Source organism: Oculina patagonica, chromosome 9, assembly GCF_052425735.1.
Source record: "Oculina patagonica isolate OP01 chromosome 9, crgOcupat, whole genome shotgun sequence".
Lineage (NCBI taxonomy): Eukaryota > Metazoa > Cnidaria > Anthozoa > Scleractinia > Oculinidae > Oculina > Oculina patagonica.
Window position 1 is genome coordinate 15,965,821 of NC_135766.1, and position 22,210 is coordinate 15,988,030.

Sequence of the window (22,210 nt, forward strand, 5' to 3'; positions counted from 1 at the left end):
CTTGCCCTGCAGACAAAAAAGTCCTAGGTACTGCACTGGTTATTATATAAAAGAAATAAAATTGCAAAGGTAAATTGATAACACCAGTCTGCTTTCAAAGGGTTAGTCTAATCCTTGTGCCAACAGGGTTCTTATGGGTCCTGGAAAACTTGGAAAGTCCTGGAATGTTATTGTTGCCCTTTCCAGTAATGAAAAAAGTCCACCGGTCCTTTAAAGTTCTGAAAATCTGTTAAATAGAGGATATTACATGGTTGGGGTGTTTTTTTATTTTTTTTGTGTGTTTTTTTTTTGGGGGGGGGGGGGGGGGGTGTTTTTTTTTTGAAAAGAAAAATAAATTTTTTTTTTTTTTTTTTTTTTTATATATTTTTTTTTTTTTTTTTTTTTTTTTTTTTTTTTTTTTTTTTTTTTTTTTTGTTTTTTTTTTTTTTTTTTTTTTAGAGATTTTTTTTTTTTTTTTTAATAAATATATTTTTAAATTATTTTTTTTTTATTTTTTTTTAATTTTTTTAAATAAACTCAAGTAACAACTGAGTTCTTAGAACTTGCATTATAAGAACTGCACAGACAGTAAGGAGAAATAATATTAAGATCTTCGAAGTAAAAGGGTTTATGTGAATTTTGGAGTCCTGGAAAAATCAGAGTCCTTGAAAAGTCCTGGAAAATTGTAAAAAAGGGTTTGAACCCTGTACACATCACAATCTCTTCAACAGGAACTACATTTGTTTATATCTTGGGAAAAATGGAAAGTGGGAAGGGGACTGCTTGTACACAGGCTATAACAAATGAAATAAATTGCCAACTTTTTTGAGGTTTGTTGTTCACAATCCCTCTCAGCTTTCTTCAGTCATCTTCTTTGATGTTTAGTAGCCACAGAAAACTATTTTGAGGTTCTTTGAAAAAATGACAATTTCATCTTCTGGTCTACCCTGTTCACTTATCAGCTCACACAACTGATTACCAGAATTTGGTGGTACATAAAGATAAGGGAAAGACTATTTTTTTGATGGGAGGGGGGAGGGGTTGGACAATTTCCAAAAAAAAATCCTGGCAGAAAAAACAGCTGAAAAAAAAATCGTTAGAAGAGGAGCAATGAGGAACAAAAGATAAGAAAAAGTTTTAAAAAATTGTTGTACAACCTGAAGGCGAAAAAAATATCTCGCCCAGGAAAATTGCCCAGTCCGGCCCCTTTCCCGTAAAAAAATAATGGTCCCTCCCTCACCATCAGTCAGCGTGACATGTCACACAAATATTGTCACGCACATCATGCTGTGGTACCCAGTGTCAAACGGTCGAAATTTCGCGCTCATCACCGCCGAACATGCTTGTAAACTGATTATTTGCTCTCCGTCTCTGTTTCTTGGTTCAGTTTTTATACCGTAAAAGAAATGACATCTATCGACGAATTGAAGAAGAAATGCAGCGAGCAACTAAATTTCGAACCCTTTCAAACCCTTCTACGGTTGGCAAAGTCTTCTGAAGTAGAAATAACGGATGCAGAGTTCGCCAGACTGATGGACGAGCAAGATGAGTTGAAGAATCTCCGCGAAGAATTTCACTATCCTAAAATGAAAGATCTCCCATCAGGTTAGTTAGAATTGATCAATTGTGAAATAATATTTAGTTTCAGGAATAGAAATATAAAGGAAATGAAAGTGTTCACGACGAAAGAGAGTCGCAACCTCGTTCATTATTAAACAGTGATAATTTAAACATGTAAGCTTAGTCTTATATTCAATATACGCGGCGTTATTTTATTTCTTCTACTAGCTTTGTGCTGTAATAGATTCCATGTAGTTCGTGTGATTGGCTGTCTTTACATGTTTTTTGAATGTACGTATTTTGAACTGTTTTGAACTGGTGTTTTCGATCGAGAGAAAGGAACAATGCAAGGCATGCAGGCAAGTTACTGTATTTTCGTGACGCGACAAGAGGGGGCGTTTGGTGGGTGTGTGGTGGGATTTCCCACAGGTCACATGTCGAGTAACAACATTGTATAGAGCTTTTCGGCCAAATAAGTATTTATTAGTTGTGGGTCAAAGTAAAGCAAGTGAAAGGAGTATGGGTAGAAGAAGAGGGAATGTGAATATAAAATATTTTTTTTTTTTATAAAATAAAAAAAAAAAAAAGGAAAAAAAAAATTAAATATGTTTTAAATAGGCTCTTTCTTAAAATTTATGAGTAAACTCTAAATTTCTCAGCAAAAAGAATAGCTGACACATTTCTATTTTGATGAAATGTAACAGCAAAAGAATAACCATGTACTAATAAGAAAAGCACATTGCAGGGGATAGAGATACATGTGTGTGTGTTTGCCAGAATTAAAGGAAAGCACTCACTGGCAGTTACTATAATACCGTAATGATTCGATTTAGCGCCCTCCTTCCATAACCCCTCGTTCCCCCTTTTTTTTTCCCCTTCCCCTTTTTCCCCCTTTTTTTTTTAAAAAACACATACTCTAATAAGGCATTATGAATTCTGTTGGTTTCAATTTGAGGTCAATGGAAATTCAATAGCACATTTGCACGATGTCGTCATTTGACTACAAATACCAGAATTCATTTCGCCTTTCCTTTGTTATTCAAATTTTGAATTCCCAGTGGGATTTGAAAAACAATTGCTTTAATTAGAATGACAAAAAGACAAAACGGAGGATTCTGGTAGTTGTAGTCAAGTGACGCCATCATGCAAATCGCCTATTTCTGGTTCAATATAATTATTAAACCATTAAGATGGTTTCCGCACAATTTTCGAGCAATACAGGCAAAAATAAAGTTACCAAAAAGACCTCTTAGCATGGTAACAGTTTTAGTACAGCTAACAAAAACCTGCCAAAAATTTAGCACTCAAGCTGACCCCGCGAGAGAAAAATGGATTTGAAGTTGTCTTTATTTCAGTTAAAACGGACGTCATGCGCCAGTTTAAAACAAAATGGCGCGCGTTTAATACATTTTTTCAAAGTTTGACTTTAATTTTCTCGAGAATGCTTTAGAATTTAATTGCGGGGTCACTAAGACAAATGAATTCCGATGAGATCTTTTAAATAGTATTCAAAATGTTGCCGTGCAATGAGTAGATTTTTGGTACTTAATTTTCGCACTCATTGCTCGAACTTTCAGCGGAATCCGTCTTAAAAAACAGCCCAAATAAGTTTTTCGGGATCCAGGATTGGGCTTATTCAAAGGTCGAGATCTGGGATTTTAGAAGGAAAAGGGGTGCAAGACTCAGAATTATAATTATCATTCGGACAGCTCAGCCGAGGACACCTGAATTGGCCATTTTTGGAGCAGGGATTTGGGAAATCATGTCAATTAAAAGAACCCAGATAAGGAAAGCTTGGTGACAAAAAAATAAATGTACTTGCAAGGAAAATCAAGTCTTCATGACGTTCCAAATACCTATAGACAAAGCATTAATTATGACTAACATGAGCTACCCGGCTATTCCACGTACCAGTTACATGCACACAGCTTAAATTGTCAGTGACCAAAGAAAATGTTTTTTGGTAAGCCTAATTTAATAGCACTTGAGTTGGCTAAATAGAGCTGAATGGCTGAAATAGGATAAAAATTATGTTAAACATAATGTGACTGGTTAATTGATTCTAACCCCTCACAAAAGCTTGCAGATATGATTCTTTTTTGTGTATCAGATCTTTTTACTTACAGTTAAATCCTGAGAACTTGAATGGTCAAAGGAAAATCTAAAAAGGGTTCAAGTTCTCAGGGGTTGGAGTTATTAAGCGTAAAATAAATAAAAATAAATGACCTGGAGAGGAATCAAGAGATTTGAGTTAGTGGGATTCAACTGTAGTTCAATATGCATTACTCACTTATTTTGAATGTGTACTTATTGCACTGAAAATTTATTCTTCCCATGTACAATAAGTTTTTATTACATATAAGGCCATCCCAATTAAATGTTTTGTTTCCCATCGCCCCATCTCTTGTGATGGTGGGTCGGTCGGGCAAAAAAAAAAGAATGAACACTTTAAGGGGTCGTTTAAGAAGCCAGGAGATTCAGAACCGAAAGATTTTGTTTCAGTCAATCTCGCTGAGAATGTTGGAACAAACAGTCTTTGAATAACTTAGTATCGATGTTAATTAAAGACAAGGACATCACATCATACCAATTTTTGTTAATAAAACAAGATTGTGTGCTTGTAACTAAAAGCACTTCCCTCTTTGACTAGTGAATCTGGATTTTTTTTTTTACATTTCGAAAAAAAAAAAAATGGGTCAAGCGGGCGATGGGAAACGAAACATTTTATTGGGATGGCCTACATGTAAGTGCCTGTCCTAGGAAAACATTTCTAGTGGAACTTAAGAGAAATGGTTAAATTAAATTTATTCCAGAAGACCTTAACTGGAATATAAAAAAATTTACATGTACACTTTTTCTGTACATATATATAGGTGTGAAAAGTTTTCCATTAGCTAATAACAGTGTAACATCTGTTTTGCTTTGTTTAGTCGATCGTTCTTTAGTTGATAATGAGATGGACAGCATGTACTTTTGTGGCAATTCTCTTGGCCTGCAGCCTAAGGAGGCACGTACCTTGGTCATCCAGGAACTGGATAAATGGCAACAAATGTATGTGCATGCAATATTTAATTATGTTAAAATATTTTGCAGTCTCTTCAACCTAACCAGCGGGAAGTATGGAAGAGTACATATATGTATGTAATCTTACTGTGTGAGGTGTGGTGGCCTAATGGCTAGCACGCTCGTCTTGGAGTCGAACGTTCCGGGTTTGAGGCCTGGCCAGGGTTTGGCGTTGTGTTCTTGGGCAAGACACTTAACTCTCACAGTGCCTCTCTCCACCCAGGTGTAAAAATGGATACTGGCAAACTTACTGCTGGGGGGTAACCCTGCGATGGACTAGCATCCCATTGAGGGGGGAGTAGCAATACTCCTAGTCGCTTAATGCTATGGAAACCGGGATAAGTTCCGGCTGTATGGGCCACTTGGCTCAGACACAGACCTTACCTTACCTTTATACCTATGTAATCTTACTAACCTGACTTACCAGCCAGGTGGCGCAATGGCTATTCTTGAAGAACCTATATGGACCCTTTGGTCTTGACAGTATGGATCAGGTGCAGTGTGGTCCATACAGAAAAAGACATTTGGCTAATATTCTCCCAGTACAGTCTCGAGTAAGCTTGGTTAATAATTAAGACACAGCTTCTGATAGGGTGTGGAAAAATGGAAAAAAATCCAAAATTTTTTTTCATCAAAATGACTTCAATTGTTACTTCAAGCCATTTTGGGGGCAGGAATGGGATCCCGAAGTGACATCCGTAAATAAATTTGAATACAATGTAAGTTCTATGATGACAGTGTAGAGAGGCGAGAACTTCAAAAAGTGTCTGACTCAGTGATTGATTATCTACAAGTGTCTCAACTTATAAAGTTAATCACCAATTTATTGTAGAGCATGCAGCAAGCAGCTACCAGCAGTCTGAACATCTTTTTAACTTACCCATCAAGAAGAGGTCAGGGTTTAGATAAATACACCCTGCTTAGAGCAGGGTTTACTTATCAATAGTGTAGCAGCTCCTGTAAGCTTGTAATTCTACTGGTCCTTTTGTGTAGCAGTTGCTGCTGTCTTTGGGGCTAGGGGCATTGTTCCTGTTGTTTGTTCAGTTGTTATCTTGAAGGGTACGTAGAGAGCCATACATGTGGGAGTTTGCGAGAGCTGCTACATGACCAGGTGTATGAGCATGATCTGCAAATGATCATGCTGATCATGATTCTGTTAAATTGTGCAGATCCAGAAAATATTCATACCCATCCCAAGGAAGGTCATTGAAAATTCTCAGGGGGTGGGGGGTCTCAAAAGCCAATATTTGAAAATTTTTCAAGGAAAGTATGGGGCTTAACTGGAATTTCCAGAGGGGGTGGCCGGGGTGATTCAAACCAAAAAACCTTCCATGGGACGGGTATGGATATTTTTTGGAACAACACGATTGTATTTTTGTTTCAGGGGTGTTCATGGTCATTTTCATGGTAGTTTACCTTGGTGGAAAATAGAAGACTTTGTGTTATCAGAAAGTGCAAAATTAGTTGGTAAGTTTTTTTTTTCAATTATATATTTTGCTTAATTGTCAAAGTAAAATGTGATGTGATGGAGCGTATACCGTATTTTCTCGATTAAATGCCAGGTCTCCAAGGTAATAGTCAAAAATACGCCCCTCAGGCATTTCTTAAAGGCATAATAAGCTGTAGGTATATTAGAAAGATATATTATATGCTTGTCAAAAACAATGGATAAAAACCCTTGCCCAATGAAATCGGACTGGAATAAACTGCAAGAGTCTAATAAACGCCGGGTCAACCAGGCTTAGTTAGAAATAAACACCAGGGGCGTTTAATCAAGAAAATACGGTAATTCATATCCAGTGGGGGATATTCTGTTGTCCAGTGAAAAATAGGTTGCCTGATTTGAGATAATCCTGGTAGCATAATAATTGTGTAAATGATAAATATAACTGACTTAATGCTGTCTGGTTTTTCAGGTGCTAAGGATATTGAAGTTGCAATCATGAACTCCCTTACTGTAAATGTACACCTTATGATGGTGCCCTTCTACAGACCAACTCCTCAAAGACACAAAATTCTTATAGAAGCAAAAGCCTTCCCATCTGACCATGTAAGAACTGAAATTTAATAAATAAATTAAAATAAGGAATGCAGAAACACTTACATTCTAACTTTATTGTTGTGTAAAATTAATGGAATGAGTTTAGAACTAAGGATCACAGGGCCGATACAGGTTTTTCAAAACGATACGATATCGATAAGATATTTGCCTTTTTTTCTTGATATCGATATCGATATTATGACGTCATTTCCATCCTGACTTCATTGGTATGTCACATGATTTGTCTAAGAATTCAAAAGACAGTCCTGGCATTATAGATGTTAGCCGCAAATGTTGATTTTTGGTCTTTTTGTTTCACTGTTGCATCAACAAGGCAAAAAAAAAATAAAAATATTGACAAGAACAACAATATTCGTTTGAGCAAAATTGCATTTTTAAACCTCAGGTGCTGACCAGGAAACCACAGGCTCAGGTCATGTGTGCAGTATCGAAAACGTATCGAAAGTGCGATATTTTTCGAAAGTATCGATACTTTTCAAAATTGTCAAAATATCGATGTATCGAATATTTGGTATCGAGTATCGGCCCATTCTTCATTTAGAACTTCATTTCTCAATTCTGAATGCATGGTTAATTTATAATTTGCACATTTTTTACTAAAATTATGCTTGGGAAAATTTGTTGACAATCAACAAAATATTGGCACGGCCATCTTTGATTAAATCAAAGACAATTATTTGGACAAGCAAAGTACAAATTAATACAAATTAATTTAATTATTTGTTCAATCAACCTGTCGGCCATTTGTCAGCCAACAGACGGCCAACAGTTGGCCGTTTGTCGGCTAACAGACGGCCGACAGTCGACCGACAAACAGCCAACTGTCCGTCGTCTGTCGGCCGACAAACGGCGAACAGACAACCGACAGTCAGTTAAATCACACCAACTCTGGTTAAATGGAGCTGTTCTTCACAATAACCAAGCCATTCATGGGATTATCAATGCCACTTAAAAACATGTCTGACTAGTACGTAATTATACTATTCAATTTATGCATTCTTTCTCAGTATGCAGTGCAGTCACAGATTCGTTTCCATGGATATGATCCTGTAGAAGCAATCATTGAAGCTACACCGAGAGAGGTATTTGTTTATCACTTGTATAGTAACCTGGATAAAGTACATGACGTACATGTATGTGCACATTCAAATACATTATTTTTTAAAATGTTGCAATGTGACATATTTGCATCAATGTGTTTAGGCAGCTTAATTTGTTGACAAAAATACGCTGCTTTTTGTTTTTTGGTCGGGAATGGCATTTGATTTTAGATGAATTTTTGATTTTGTGCGAGAACGGCTTTTGATAATTAAAAAGCGATTTTATATATTTGCTGAAACCGTTTTATATTAATATTTGTTAAAACGGAGACTACAGTATTGATATGTCCATTTGTTCTCGGAATGTTTCCTGGTATATCCTCCCTGACGATTGTTCCGAAACAATGTTCTTGTTCGCCTCCCCAGTTAAACTAAGATTAAGTTGACTACCAATAATTTAGTTCAAATACCCACAGCACTGGGAGACTCCGATAGTGCCATTTGGCACATAATGTTATAACTTGGTCAATATTTGTCCAATTAATATGAATTTTTGCCACAAAAATTGCCTTGGGAAGATATGCATTTCGAGAACATAAAATTGTTCCTTCCACCTATTTGAGACTTGATTGACCACCCCTATAACTTTTGAAACTTTTTTCCTGATACTTATGGGAGATGCAACATAACTGAAATTAACCACGACACTAATTAGAGCTGCACAATAAGCTATAGTTTAGGGGTATACCTACTATATATGGAGATACACACATTTTTAGAACTTTTTTTACGTTTTAAAGGCATTTCTTTCAAGACCATAACTTTCTTATTATTTGTTGACATGTTTTACAAACTATTCTGATCAATGCCTTTCAAATGGTGTAAATATCGTATACATGTACATGGATATCTGGTTATAAATTGATTTAGGAAAAAAGACCAGTCGCCTCAGGGGTTAAAGGGTTAATGAAATTTCAAATAGAAAAAAAAACTAAAAAGGCCAAAAGTAGTAATGGTTGGATATTAAACTGATTAATTAACAAGAACGACAGTCAGGGAGAACCTTGTGTCTGCTGCCCCAAGAGGTTAGGAAACGAAATTTTTAATATGATCTATGTGGTTTCAATCCATAATATATTACACCACTACAATTTAACAGAAATTTATGCTTAAAAATAATACACTCAAGACAAGTAGTTTAAATATTATTGACAAGTTACACTGAGAGCTTAACATGACTGTGCATGAATTTGTAGATGTAAAGAAAAAAAAAACCTTATAGTTAATCTTTTTGCCACTTAAATTTGTCCATTTATCAGAGCGAAGAATTACTTAGAACAGAAGACATTCTCTCCATTATTGAAGAACAGGGAGACTCAATAGCACTTGTTATGTTTAGTGGTAAGTCTGATTGCCGTTGCTTGCATCTAAGCGTGAACACTCGCCACTGAAACATGATCTTTTTGAATTGGGTATTAAACTTGGCATGATTCGTCATCAAACGTTGAAGTTTAGCAGACCATAACGGCAACTTTCGCACTCAAAATTCTCATCAAAACCACTGACTAGAGGCGAAATTTTATACCAGAAGTGATTCAAGTGAACCTGCAAATGCATTTTGACACAGATCAGGATAAATTTTTGTGACGAAGTCTTTATATCCAAGCTTTCCGCCATTTCGAAACCAGAATCTGTTGAACTTTAGGTGCGAAAGTTTGCGTTACAGTTTGCCAAACTTCAACATTTGATGACGTATCATGTCATGTTTAATACCCAATTAGATCATGTTTTGGCGGCGAGTGTTCACCCTTAGATGCAAGCGGTGGTATAATACCACAAAACTTGTTAACTTGAAGGACATAATGTTGGTTTCATTAAAATTTGAAGTAGGCAGCTGGTTTGAGTTGTACGTGTAACCAACTGTCAAGAAGAAATCTTCACTTAATTACTTTAATCTAAGGAAAAGTAAACAGTTTCTCTGAGTGAAGGAGAGTGAAGTACACAGACATGTATATGGATGCTTTTTGTCGGAAATCATGAGGATCAAACTTATCATGAAATTATGCGTTGACCTTTACATCTAAAGTTTGTTAATTTTTGTTTATTAAAAAGAATAATTTAATTTGATAAGCTCAATACCTACAATTGTGTTAAGCTTTATTTTGAAGGTTTATAGCATTAAGATTTTAAAATAAAACAATAGTGGAAATTATCCTGATTTCTCAAACCCTCAGTTTCTCATACCTTGCGATCACTCGAACCATTAAAGTCATTTTCCTTCTGTAAGTCAAGTTCTGCAACTCAGTCTCTGTCAAACTCCCTGATTTGTCCAGCCAATTTTTGTTTCTCTTGGAAGTTCGAGAAATCAGGAATCCAGTATATCTTCATTTGCACAGAGTTTGTTTTTGTCAATCAAAATTATTGAGATCTTAAGATATTGAGAAACTTTTTTCATTGTACAATGCATGTAAATGTTTCATGATACTGCATTTTCTCTGACAACATACTGTAATCTTGCTTTTCAGGTGTCCAATACTATACTGGGCAGTTTTTTGACATGAAAAGGATTACTGCTTTTGCACAGAAAAAGGTAGACGTGTAATTTCGTTTCCTTGGCCCTTGCATTCAAAGGGAGGCATCAGTCAGTAATTTGCCAGACAATTTTGGCTGGCTGATGCACTTCTAAATAATGTTAATTGTGAGCATGGCCATGTGGGATGCAGGGTACAATGTAAATACAGCATGCTCGTAGTTCTTTTGTACACAAGGCCTGTTGCATCAGTGCTGTTTGCTTTGTGAAATCTTAACTAGTTTTAACATTTCATTAGTTACAAGCATTTATTGGGTATAGCACAGTAAATTTTCTTCATCTAGGCATATTACTGGTACACTGTAGATTTAACTCAAGCTTCTCGAGCTTGATGCATTTTACAGTGTGGGGTGTTAATTATGATTGGTAGAAATGTATGTTTCAGCTGATTGCAGCTAAGGACTATATTACACATTGTACTTTACATGCAATCTTCTGCTGTGCAATAAATAAAATCTGTTCGTAACAAAGTAACCTCAAATTAATTTCCTAACATGTATTTCCTTGTTGTAATTCAGGGCTGTGTTGTTGGTTGGGACTTAGCTCATGCTGCTGGAAATGTTGAACTACACCTTCATGATTGGAATGTTGACTTTGCTTGCTGGTGCTCATACAAGGTAAGGCTAACCACTCATTATTTGTTTTGTTCATTGCATTGTGTTGTCAGAAGCTTTAGCATTGTTTGGTGGTACATTTTTTTAAAGGCTCCATACATGTATGTTTAAGGTGTCCTGTGCAAATTGGGGAGGGGGGGGGGTATTTTTGAGAGGGGTGTACTGTGGAACCCTGTTAATCTGGTCATCAACGGACCACAAAAGTCAGGGCTGCCATTGCAAATAAATGGTTGACTAAGCTTTTGTTTAAAAAGTGTGCCGTAAAAACAGGGTGGCCGTGTTAGTGGGGTGGCCATAAGCCAGGGTTCCAATGTACTGCCCAGTTCTTCAAATCATGATCTTATTTCAGACCAGAAACATCATTTTCCATACTAATTGTTGTATATGGCTGCTTGCAATTGCGTGCAATTGGAAGTATAAGATTACGCTAAATTACTTTTTTTTAGTTACTTCTTTTCCTCTTGTCTTCATTTGAAGATGAAAATCCTGATGAAAAAGTTACAAATATGTTAATGTTATATGCAATCTTGGCGTTCTCTAAAACTCGAATTTGCATGACTATTTTCAAGTCAAAAAACAGCTCAGCCCCTTTGGGGGATGGTGGGACAACCATTATACGGTTGATAGTTATAGGGGGTGTATCCCCCCACCCCACTGACACGTGTATGTGTATACGTAAACTAAGCACTGTGAATTGTTATACGTATGTGCGTCATCAAAGTCTGATTTTAATCCTGGTCTGTTTACTTATGTAGTATCTTAATTCTGGGCCTGGTGGAATAGCAGGAGCGTTTGTACATGAAAAGCATGCTTATAACTTCGACCTTCCAAGGTAAGTTGTGCAGGACTTTAGTACAAACTAACAACCTATGTATGTGCAGATGCCTGGATTCTATAAATAAAATATTAAACTATTCTAAAACCATTCACATTAATAAAGCTTAGAGTTTCTTGAAAATAACGCGTTTTCATACAAGAAGGGTTTTTTTTTCTCATTACTTGTTTTGGTAAGCATTGTTTTGTAGAATGGCTTGTTGCAAAGTTAATCCACTGTTGTCACTGAAAACTACAGTACGACCGCGCTTTCTCGAGCCCTCGATTTCTCTGGCCCCAGTGGTTTAAGCAATCCCAAACAACTTATTTTCTTTCATAGGTTTGCTGGTTGGTGGGGACACGATAGGACAAGCCGCTTTCAAATGGGCCATGGTAATTGTTATGTAATCTATTATATGCATGCATGTATAGAGCAGTTTTCACTTGAGTATCAAAAGTAAATTGCGTGTGCTTTGATTCTGCATTACTCCACTCAGTTATTGGTTTAAAAACTCGCACCACCTCCTCATCCAATCAGAAGTAAAACCCAAACCAGTCGTGACTTTCGCACACGTTTTCCTACGCTTTTGCGTCAGCTACATGTATTGCCGTGAAGTTTTAACCGGTTCACTGGATTGTCTGGTTCTTTTGTAATTGGCAGCGTGATTACTTTGGTTTTGGTTTTACGACACTCAAAAAACCGAAAAACCACTACTATCGAAAAACCGCTCTAAGTACATGTATATGAAAAAGTAGATTTAAATAAGAATCTACATGTATTAACTTCTTGCCGAATTGATGGATCTTTAAACAAAATTTTGAAACTGGGATACTGGATATATTGACACGAATGTCGTTGCTAATAAGGAATCCTTTTTCAGAGTTAAAAAAAAAATCAAAAAGAAAACTAGGTTTGCCGATGGCAAGACTTGCATTTTTTATCTTGAACACTTTTATTGACACTTAGTTTTGTCTGTCATTTTGTTAATAAGACGCAGCAACCCCTGATTTTTTCATAAATGAAAACCTTCACAGTGGTCAAGCGCTGCTCACGTGCGCAGTTCCTCCGCAATTCCCGCCAATATTCTCTTTTCCGAAAGCTTTCGCGTTAAAGCCAAAGGTTAACGCCGTCCCTGGAAAGTTAAGGTTTATACGCTGCTTATAAATGGATGGGAAATATTATAATTGAACTCCACTGAGTTTCCTAGCTTGAAATTTTCTTTCACCGTACTGTTTCTGTAACAATTTCTTACAAAAATTTGCACACTTTCGAGTCAAATTCTTAAAAAAGTTCCAGGCGGCGAAGACCGGATGTGACGTCAGTTTTTGCGTTTGACCGCTGTGAAATGAAAACCATGCACATGGAGATATTACTGGTCAGTTGTTTTTCCATGAAAGTGGACCATTTTAGCAACCTCGTTCCCAGGCTCTTTAAAGCCAAAGAATACATTTGCATCAAACGTTTCAAATCGTTATCTTTTCTTACAGTGAAATAATCTCTGAGATGTTTCAGCTAGCAATCTTCAGAGTTGGTTGTCTTAAAATGAGATAATTTACGTAAATTACCGTAAAATTCGGGTTGTAAGCCCCGGGCTTATACAACTTCGTAAGGGGCTTTGGTTGGGCTTATAAACAGAGGGGCTTATATATTCCAAGAGCGAGAAAGGGGCTCTGGGGGCAGGAGGAGAGAGACCCGTGGAACGAGATTGCCGCTGAAGTTTGTCGAAATATACCTCTGCGGCAGTTTTTCTTTTTGGGTAGAAGATTTGCATCAAACGTTTCAAATCGTTATCTTTTCTTACAACGAAATAATCTCTGAGATGTGTCAGCTAGCAATCTTTAAAGTTGGTTGTCTTATAAATATGAGATAATTTCCGTAAATGATATGATTGAAAACTTATTTCTAATTTTATTTTTGCTGTTTCTGCTTTCAGAATTCAAGCCCCTTCCAGGAGCGGCTTCCTTTCAGTTGTCGAATCCACCACTTCTACAGACAGTATCATTATTAGGAAGCTTGAATGTAAGTTTTCTTTAAGTAGGATTCTTACACTTTTGCTCAGGCTCGACGGTGGTATTACTGGTATTGTTTACAGAGTGGCCAAATGGCATTTCAAATTATCTGCCCGTCCGTCCGTCCGTTAGTCACTGTGCACCTCACTCGTGAATTGTTTTCTGAAAATTTTAGTTGTTAGTAAATTATACCCGCTAAAGCCGGGTTTACATGAGCAATTTTTATGTGGCATTTTTTGTGTGACAACTTTTATTTGCTCGTGTAGATGAGAAAAATGGGTCAATTTTTTTGTGTGACAAATATATAAATTTGTTGACAAGCTGAAGAGTAAGCTTTTATGCTTTTATGTGACAAATAAAATGTGGCAAATATTGCGTCAGCATGTGGTTCCCAATCTCCGAAACTCCCACTGAGCATTGTGCGCGCGTATCTGTGCGTATCTCTGCTGTCCAAGATCATAACTGGCGTACTAATTTAACTTTGGACCGCTGACAAATAATCCTTGTGTCATCTACACGATCAAATACCGTAAAATTCCGGTTATAAGCCCTAGGCTTATACAACTTCGTAAGGGGTTTTGTGTGGGCTTATAAGCGGAGGGGCTTATATCCGGGAGGGCTTAAAGGTGGAATAATAAAAAAAAACGTTTTAAAACGAGCCACGGGAGTGTTGATCGAAAATGCATAAAAACAACAATTACCCCTGTTCAGTACTGTCATCTGGCAGAGAGGGGCTTATATTTGGGGGGCTTATAATCGGATGTATCTTTTTTGTTTTCAGGTAGATGGGCCTATAACCGGGTGGGGGTGGGGGGGGGGCTTATAAGCGGGGGGCTTATAACCGGAATTTTACGGTATTTGTCACATGAAAATTGCCCGTGTAAACCCGGTTAAAAACTGCAGTGGAGTTCCGATTTCTCGAACACTCGATTTCTTTAGCTTCCCGATAATTCAAATCTTAAGTCGAGTTTCGCTTGAACTAACTTCGCAAGTCGAACACTGAAATTTTACCCTCGATTTCTCCAATCAATTTTCGATTCCCTTGTAATTAACCTACAGTAACTGTGTTTTTAATAAAACATTCTTTGTAATTATTAATTGCCCCTCTCTAGATATCTTGTGAAGGAAAAGGTGGATTATAATTCCGTGTTTCTTTCTGTTGTAGGTTTTTGCAAAGACGTCAATGGAAAAAATGAGGGCAAAGTCCGATCTTTTGACAGGTAACGAACAATTTGCTATTTCGGGTGCGTGGGACTGGGAAAAATCAGAGTCCCCGATAGGGCTCGCTCATTTAACCACTCATATTGTGAACTCCTGGCGAGCCACATACCGTAAAATATCGGTTATAAGCCATGGGCTTATACAACTTTGTAAGGGGTTTTGGGTAAACGGAGGGGCTTAAATCAGGGAGGGCTTATAAGCGGAATAATAAAAAGAATGTTTCGAAACGAGCCACGGCAGTGTTGATCGAAATATGTTTTAAGTTAAAAAGAAATAATAAAGCAACTTTTAGCCCTGTTCAGTACTGTCATCCAGCAGACAGAGGCTTATGTCCGGGATGTGGGAGGGGGGGGGGGGGGGTAAGGGCGGCTTATAACCGTATGATTTTTTTTGTTTCCAGGGGCGCTTTCCATTTAACCAAAATTTCCGGTTCGACCGGTTGATTTACAAATGGAACGCGCGCGTTCCAGTGGAAATTTTCCGGAACGGACGGACTACCTTCGGAGGTGCTCCACTTTTTCCGTTCCAACCGGATGGAACGGAAACATACCGTTCCATTTGCAGAGCGGCGGGAATTTTTCGCGCCATTTCCAATGTTTGTCTGTGAGTGAGCGGCCATTCAGTCGTAGTGTAAAATCCAAGTTGTTGTTTTGCAAAAAAATGGCATCTCCAGTCGGCGAGAAAACGGCGGGCTTGCAAGATGACGTCCAAAAAGAAAGCACCGAAGGTAACTGAACACTTTGAATATTATGATGCTCTTAAACTACTTCAGTTTTAGCATTTTGGATGTGCTTTTTTTCACAGGTTCGTCACACTCGATTCTCGAACGCTGGGGGATTTTCACGTGAAGCTACTCGTCTCTTGCTGGTAAAAGCAGAAGCTAGAATTCGGAAAAGGCAAAGCTACCAAAAAGGAAATATTTAACAAAATTGCTAGTGAGTTTAACACTATTTGCAAGGACGTGAAGGTGACAGGGGAGCAGTGTAGCCGCAAGTGGCAGAAGCTGGAAGCTGCCCACGAAAAGATCACCGACCACAACAACAACACCGGTGCCGACAAGAAGAGTTGGAAATATTTTGATGAAATGGAGTCTTGCATCGGTGGAAATCCCAATGTGCGACCCAAGTTCACTCTGGAGAGCAGCAGCAGCAACACTACAGATCCTGCAAGCGATGACTCGGACGAAACTGATGATGATGAAATTGAAGGCTCTGAGGCTGGGACCTCCAGTGCAACAAAAAGGAAAGGCAAAGAAGGTGCTCATGGCAGCAAACAACGAAAGAGGAAAAGGAAATCAAAGTCTTCAGCGGCAGAAATGCTTACCTTTTTAACACAATATGCAGAACAGCGCGAGGAAAGTGAAAGAGAAAAGACGGAATTGATGAAGGAGATGAAGGAGGAACGAAAAAGTTTTTTCAACCAGTTTCTAAAGATTATGGGTCAACGGAAATAAACATACCTTTATACCTTACGGGACGTTTTTAAGGTCCTCATTGTAAACTTTATGACCTTGTTATCTGACTACTTTGGTACAAGACGTGATGCTTTGAAAATTTGAAACCAAGATTTTATAAACATCTGAGATTTTCATGTGTTTACTTCAGTGGAGTTTTGGTGTATATGTGATGTACACTGAATAAATGTACTCCATTTTTTTCTCATGCATTTAGTACTTAGTACAGCAGTGTGAAAAACTTGAAGGTATAATTTTTCGTGTGCAAGTTTTATCCTATTTATGTTTTTTAAAGCATAAGTGTACGAAAGCTTGCCAGTTAATATGCAATTTCTAAGAGATTTGTATAATTCCTGGAAAAATGTGGGATAGAAAATTAAAATATATTTTATAGTTCTCAACCCTTAGTCTCTTCAGCTCATTTTGTTTGGTACAAATAATATGGCTCTCACTGCCGATTTCTTATTAAGACATTACCTTTCTGTCTGATCATGCCTTAATAGTACACAGATTGGGGCTCAAGGTTCTCACTAACTTTCTGTGGTGTTGAGTACAGAAAAAAAACCCATCAGGAGATGTCATTTTATTCTAAGCCACAGGCATTATGCAAATTACATTCAGTTGTGTTAAAAAGAAAATATTTACAATTTTCTCACTCTAAGCAAGTTGATTTCAGCTCAAAATTATTTTCTTCATTGAACCATCTGCATTTACAATAACTATGAGCAATGTCTAATGATCAGAACTTGTTTCAAAATACAGCATTTATATCTACAAAGCATTACAACCCAGTTCTGATTCTATTTTTCAGTGTCAAGATACTAGGTGGAAATTATACAATTTTTTTAGGGAGGTTTCATAATTTATGTAGAGGAGGGGATATGCTGATTTGTAGAAGGGGCCACAATTTTTTTCTGTTAGAATTTAGTGTGGGGGGTATCAAATATTTCTACCAAAATGAAAGAAGGTATAAGGGGTCCATCAAAAAAACATTCTGTTAACATAGACCCACAATTATTGCATTGAGGCACTGGAGAAGCTCAGGGAAGATTTGTTATAAAATACTGTATAGATAATTATCATGCAGTGGTTTGATATATGATGTTAAACACCACAGTGTGTGTATCAACATCAACACATTCTGTGTGTAGTTTTTTCATATGAAATATTACTGGAATGCATGATTCGTCAATAAACCAATGGCATTTCTAGCTGGTACAGAAAACTGTAGTAAATGCTTTTATTCATTCTTTATAAACTATAAAAATAATAGTTTTCAGTTGTTTTGCTGGGGGGTGGGGGCAGGGAAAAAACACACCAATAATAAGGAGGCTTGAAAAAATTTCAGGGAAAAAATCTAAAATCGACAAAGCCCCTCTTTACATAAATTATGAGCCCTCCCTTAGTACAAATGAACTTTTTAGGTTACATAAATTATCACATAAGATTTGCCATGTGAGCTCTCTTCTGCTCTGCCAGCCTGCAAACTCTGCCATTTACTAGGGAGTGATCAACATCCCCATCGTCATCACTATCATCATCATCATCCAGAAAGTAGCCCTCATCAAAATCATCATGTAGGAGGCAAAAGTTGTGCAACACACAGGCTGCCATGATCTGCATGGTCATGTGCTTTACACTGAGGAGGTTTAGATACTGCAGTTTACGCCAGCGCCCTTTCAGAAGCCCAATTGCACGTTCAACAACTTGCCGCAGGGTAGACAGAATTTCGTTAAATCTGATCTGTTGCCGTGTCAAGTGCCCGTTATCTCTGAAGGGGACCATGAGCCATCTGAGTGAAGAGCAAAAAAAAAGTGTCAGACACACATGAAATTATTGTTAACAAAGGGTGGAGGCAGGGAAGTGACTGTAAGGCCATTTATGTGCATATCAGAAACATAAACAAAACCTTTTAAAAAGTTTAGCATTATAATAGTTGACAGATAATTTATTTTTGAGTACCTTGTTAGTGGATAACCACCATCGCCAAGGAGGTGAGTGTCTCCTGGGAATTTGGCAGCTGAGTTCTGCCACAGAAGTGAGTTCCGCAAAATTCTTGAGTCATGAACAGACCCTGGCCACCCTGCTAATACGTCCCTAAATACCATTTGATTATCACACACCACCTGTTGCAAAAAAAAAAAAAATGATTACACTTTTTAATAGCAGTGTATGGTGTTTTATACACAGATTTATACAGATTTAGTGAAGACATTTGTCGGATTGGACTTTTTTTACCACATGACAACTAACAACTTCAATAATAATAATAAGAATAAGAATAATAACAATAACAATAGTAACAATTGGAATTGTGGAAACTCTGGCAAGTCATATTGGTATTCAGTTTGTCATTGATATTAGAGGTTTCTTTTAAACTGTGACTATAAAGAGCTGCGATTTTACCGACCCACCCCATAAATAATGAATACTCTTCACATTTTTTTATGCCGGGTAACTCTGATGTAAAACATGAAGTTAAACCTAAAGCTATATCAACAATCATTGTACCTGAACATTTAGTGCATGGAATCTTTTCCGGCAATTATATGCCTCCTTGTTCTCGGAAGGGCATCGTATATGGATCAGGGTCCCATCTATTGCACCAATTACTCCTGGGAAAGTATCCCCAAAATCCGCCTTGACCTCATTTATCTCGTTACCTAATAAAGTACAAAAAATAGCTTTTCACAAACTTTTCTTCTTCAATATATGACAACAAAATAGGCAAATCCATTTCTTCATTTTAATTTTTTTTTTAATATACATTCATGGGTGAATACTTTTAGTATACTCAAGTTATTAGCAAGGACTGCAATCGAGATACATCAATATAGCCGTGTTTTCAAGTAGAAATGGAGGCTAACAACCACGTACATGTATAATTTTTATTTAAATATTTGTCAACACTTCATCAATAAACAATTAAGTTTATCAGTGATTATTGATGGAGTGTTTACATATATTTGACAAATTTATAGCATAAGACATGTTGAAGTATATATTTTCATTGCATGCAAATAAATATCGATTCATTTGGAGCTGGAAAAATAAACTGCACTTGACAAAATTTCCGTTTCGGGTAATTGTTACAAATAATATAAAATAAATTTGTAGGACCATGAACGCCTATTTTAGAAATTCATTGTAATAAGCTTGCGTGTGGTATGTTTGTGTGTCGGCTGTTATGTCCATTTTTTTTTCACATAGTGGGACAGTTTTTAAATTCATTGAAAAGTTTAGACGTTATTTCGTCAGTGGAGCCAGTGTTAATCGCATTTGCTGCAGTTTGCCATGATGATTTCAGAACAATTTTCAGAATTTTCAGTGTTTTCTTTTTCCGGCACCGTAACAAATGTAAGTTTCTGTAAGTGTATTTATAAATTTGGGTTTCAGTTTGTGTCCTTTTCAGTTTAATTCGTTTGGTAATTTCTGTTACTCGTATTTTATTTTAATTCAGTTTTAACAACGATTAACTATTGTTTGCTCAACGTGTATTGTAATGCATTTCGTATCTATTCGGGTTGGTCTACGTCTGTTTATATCAAAGGATCACAATTAATGGCGTGCCTATAGAAGTTACTTCCCGGCTTGTGGCCGTATTTGGCAGTTACATATGTTAACTAATTAATTTTTTCCACAGTCATACAGTTCACTCACCATTTGGCCATCTTATGTATTGGTTTTTTAGCTCACACACCGCTTTCATCACTCTGACCACTGTCCGCGAAACACTGCTGTAGGTTACATTAAATCGATCGGCGATTTCCCGAGTACCTTCTTGCGTCGCCATTGTCCAAAGGAAGAGCAATATCTGCTTCTGTGGTGGAATTGTGGGCCTTCCGAAAGGGTTGCCTGTTGGTATTTTGCCAGTTTGGATAACTTCTCTAGTCAATAGTTCGGCAGTGGTGTGAGTCATCCGAAAATGTGCTGCGAACTCATCTCCAAAGTAACTCGGCACAGTTCTCTCAAAATAGTTTTGGATACGCGATAAATTTCTTCTAACGAAACAGCAAGAAACCCCTGCTATTGAAACAAAGTCAAAGTTATCTTCGTTTCTAAAAAAAAATCGATTTCTTCGTCAAAATTGTCAACAAAGTCGCAAATTAAAGGAACTGCAACATCATCCATTTTGTTTTGTTGCGCCTTTACAAAGCGATTTTTAATCGACCAATGAGATTTCACGTTTACGACTGAAAACGAGGCTCCAGACCTCGCACGGAAAAAGCCTTTCCATTTGACCCAGAAAGTTTCTGGAATTTCCAACCGGAAATTTTGGTTAAATGGAAAGCGCCCCAGGTTGATGGACCTATAACCAGGGGGGCTTATAAGCAGACTGGTGGCGGGGGGGGGAGTTGTAATCGGAATTTTACGGTATACTATTATCCCATTTCTATCAATCGCCATACGTAATGTAGTAAAATAAACTAGTGATTTTTTATCCTTGCAGCTTATCTTGAGCTTCTTCTCATACATTACTACGGCTTTTCACAAGATGACGAAGAAACGCCGGCAAAACGGCATAAACTGGAAAACGGCAGTCCAAGAAATAAGACTAAAGTTCATCTGTCAATCGTCACGCCAATAAACCCAGCTGAGCGCGGCTGTCAGCTGTCCGTCAAATTTTCTGTACCAATCAAATCCGTGCATAAAGAGCTTGAAAAGCGAGGAGTAGTGGTAAGTTATAAGGCTTCAAAGATTAAAGCAAATCTACAATGTGCAATGACATGTTTGTTTTGTGTGAGTGAACAAAGTTATTCGTTCAGCTATTGACGAAAAATAGAACTTGTCTCTATTCTCGCCAACAGTTTGCCAACTGTTGTTGTGTCGTTCACACATCAACTTGAGTTTGCCAACACGAGTTTGCCAACTTTAGTTTGTTGTGTGAAATCCGCTTTAGCTGATTATCAATTAACTTGAGGTTGATAACGGCAAATTAACTGCCGTAGGGATTCTAAAAATGTGGACGTTTCGAGCGTTAGCACTTCATAGGAACAAAACGTACAGAGGCTCCTAAAAAGCTAAAACAAATGGTATTCTTTGCCCCCTTTCCGTATATTGTCTTGTTTGTTAGAAGGGTACAGAAGCAAGCAACATCGATAAGTGGTTAATAGATCTAATAGTGAAGCGCGCGAGTGACGTCACGACCTAGACAAGACTCAGACAAACAAACCGGAATTGTGGACGATTTTCCCCATAGTAGTCTACTAACTATGTTTTTCCAAAACACTTTCTAAAACAGCGGTTGCTCCTAAAACACTTTTACAAAACAAAAAACTTCGCCTAGATTCCTTCTATTTCTCTCAAGACACGCTGAGGTTTTTTGAGCCTCGTGGGGTTCATCTCCATTTGCATTCTATTTTAAGTCCTCGCGCGCTTCGCTATAGAGTAGACATGTTGATTTAACTGTTGTGTCCTGTCCTTTTTGTTCTAGGTGGATACACGTGAACCTCACGTGATGAGAATCGCTCCTACGCCGCTGTACAACAGTTTCGGGGACGTGCATCGCTTTGTTACCACGTTAGGAGAGGCGTTTCATGTGTTGGAACTCTGCGAATCAGAGCAATAATTGTTATAAAATAAGTCGTATCGTGGTCTTGTGAAGGGCGTTTATTTAATTTTGTCATTTAACACAGTTAAATATTTTCATGAAGGGCGTTTATTTAATTTTGTCATTTAACACTCGGTAAATCTTTTCACGAAGGGTGTTTATTTAATGTTGTCATTTAACACTCGGTAAATATTTTCATGAAGGGTGTTTATTTAATTTTGTCATTTAAATACTACTTATTAACCAGAGTGAGG

The 22,210-nt window shown here is 37.3% G+C and overlaps 1 protein-coding gene across 1 annotated transcript; it reads left to right on the forward strand.

Annotated features, from left to right (window-relative positions):
- The first annotated feature begins 1,293 nt into the window (after positions 1 to 1,293).
- LOC144665936 (kynureninase-like) lies at positions 1,294 to 22,195 on the forward strand. The gene is made up of 14 exons (XM_078527220.1): positions 1,294 to 1,584; positions 4,470 to 4,590; positions 5,987 to 6,069; positions 6,519 to 6,652; positions 7,672 to 7,746; positions 9,024 to 9,105; positions 10,230 to 10,294; positions 10,813 to 10,911; positions 11,664 to 11,740; positions 12,062 to 12,114; positions 13,656 to 13,741; positions 14,897 to 14,951; positions 20,856 to 21,082; positions 21,840 to 22,195. The coding sequence occupies exons 1-14, from the start codon at positions 1,386 to 1,388 to the stop codon at positions 21,972 to 21,974; spliced, it is 1,491 nt and encodes a 496-aa protein (XP_078383346.1). The 5' UTR covers positions 1,294 to 1,385; the 3' UTR covers positions 21,975 to 22,195.
- The last annotated feature ends 15 nt before the right edge of the window (positions 22,196 to 22,210 follow it).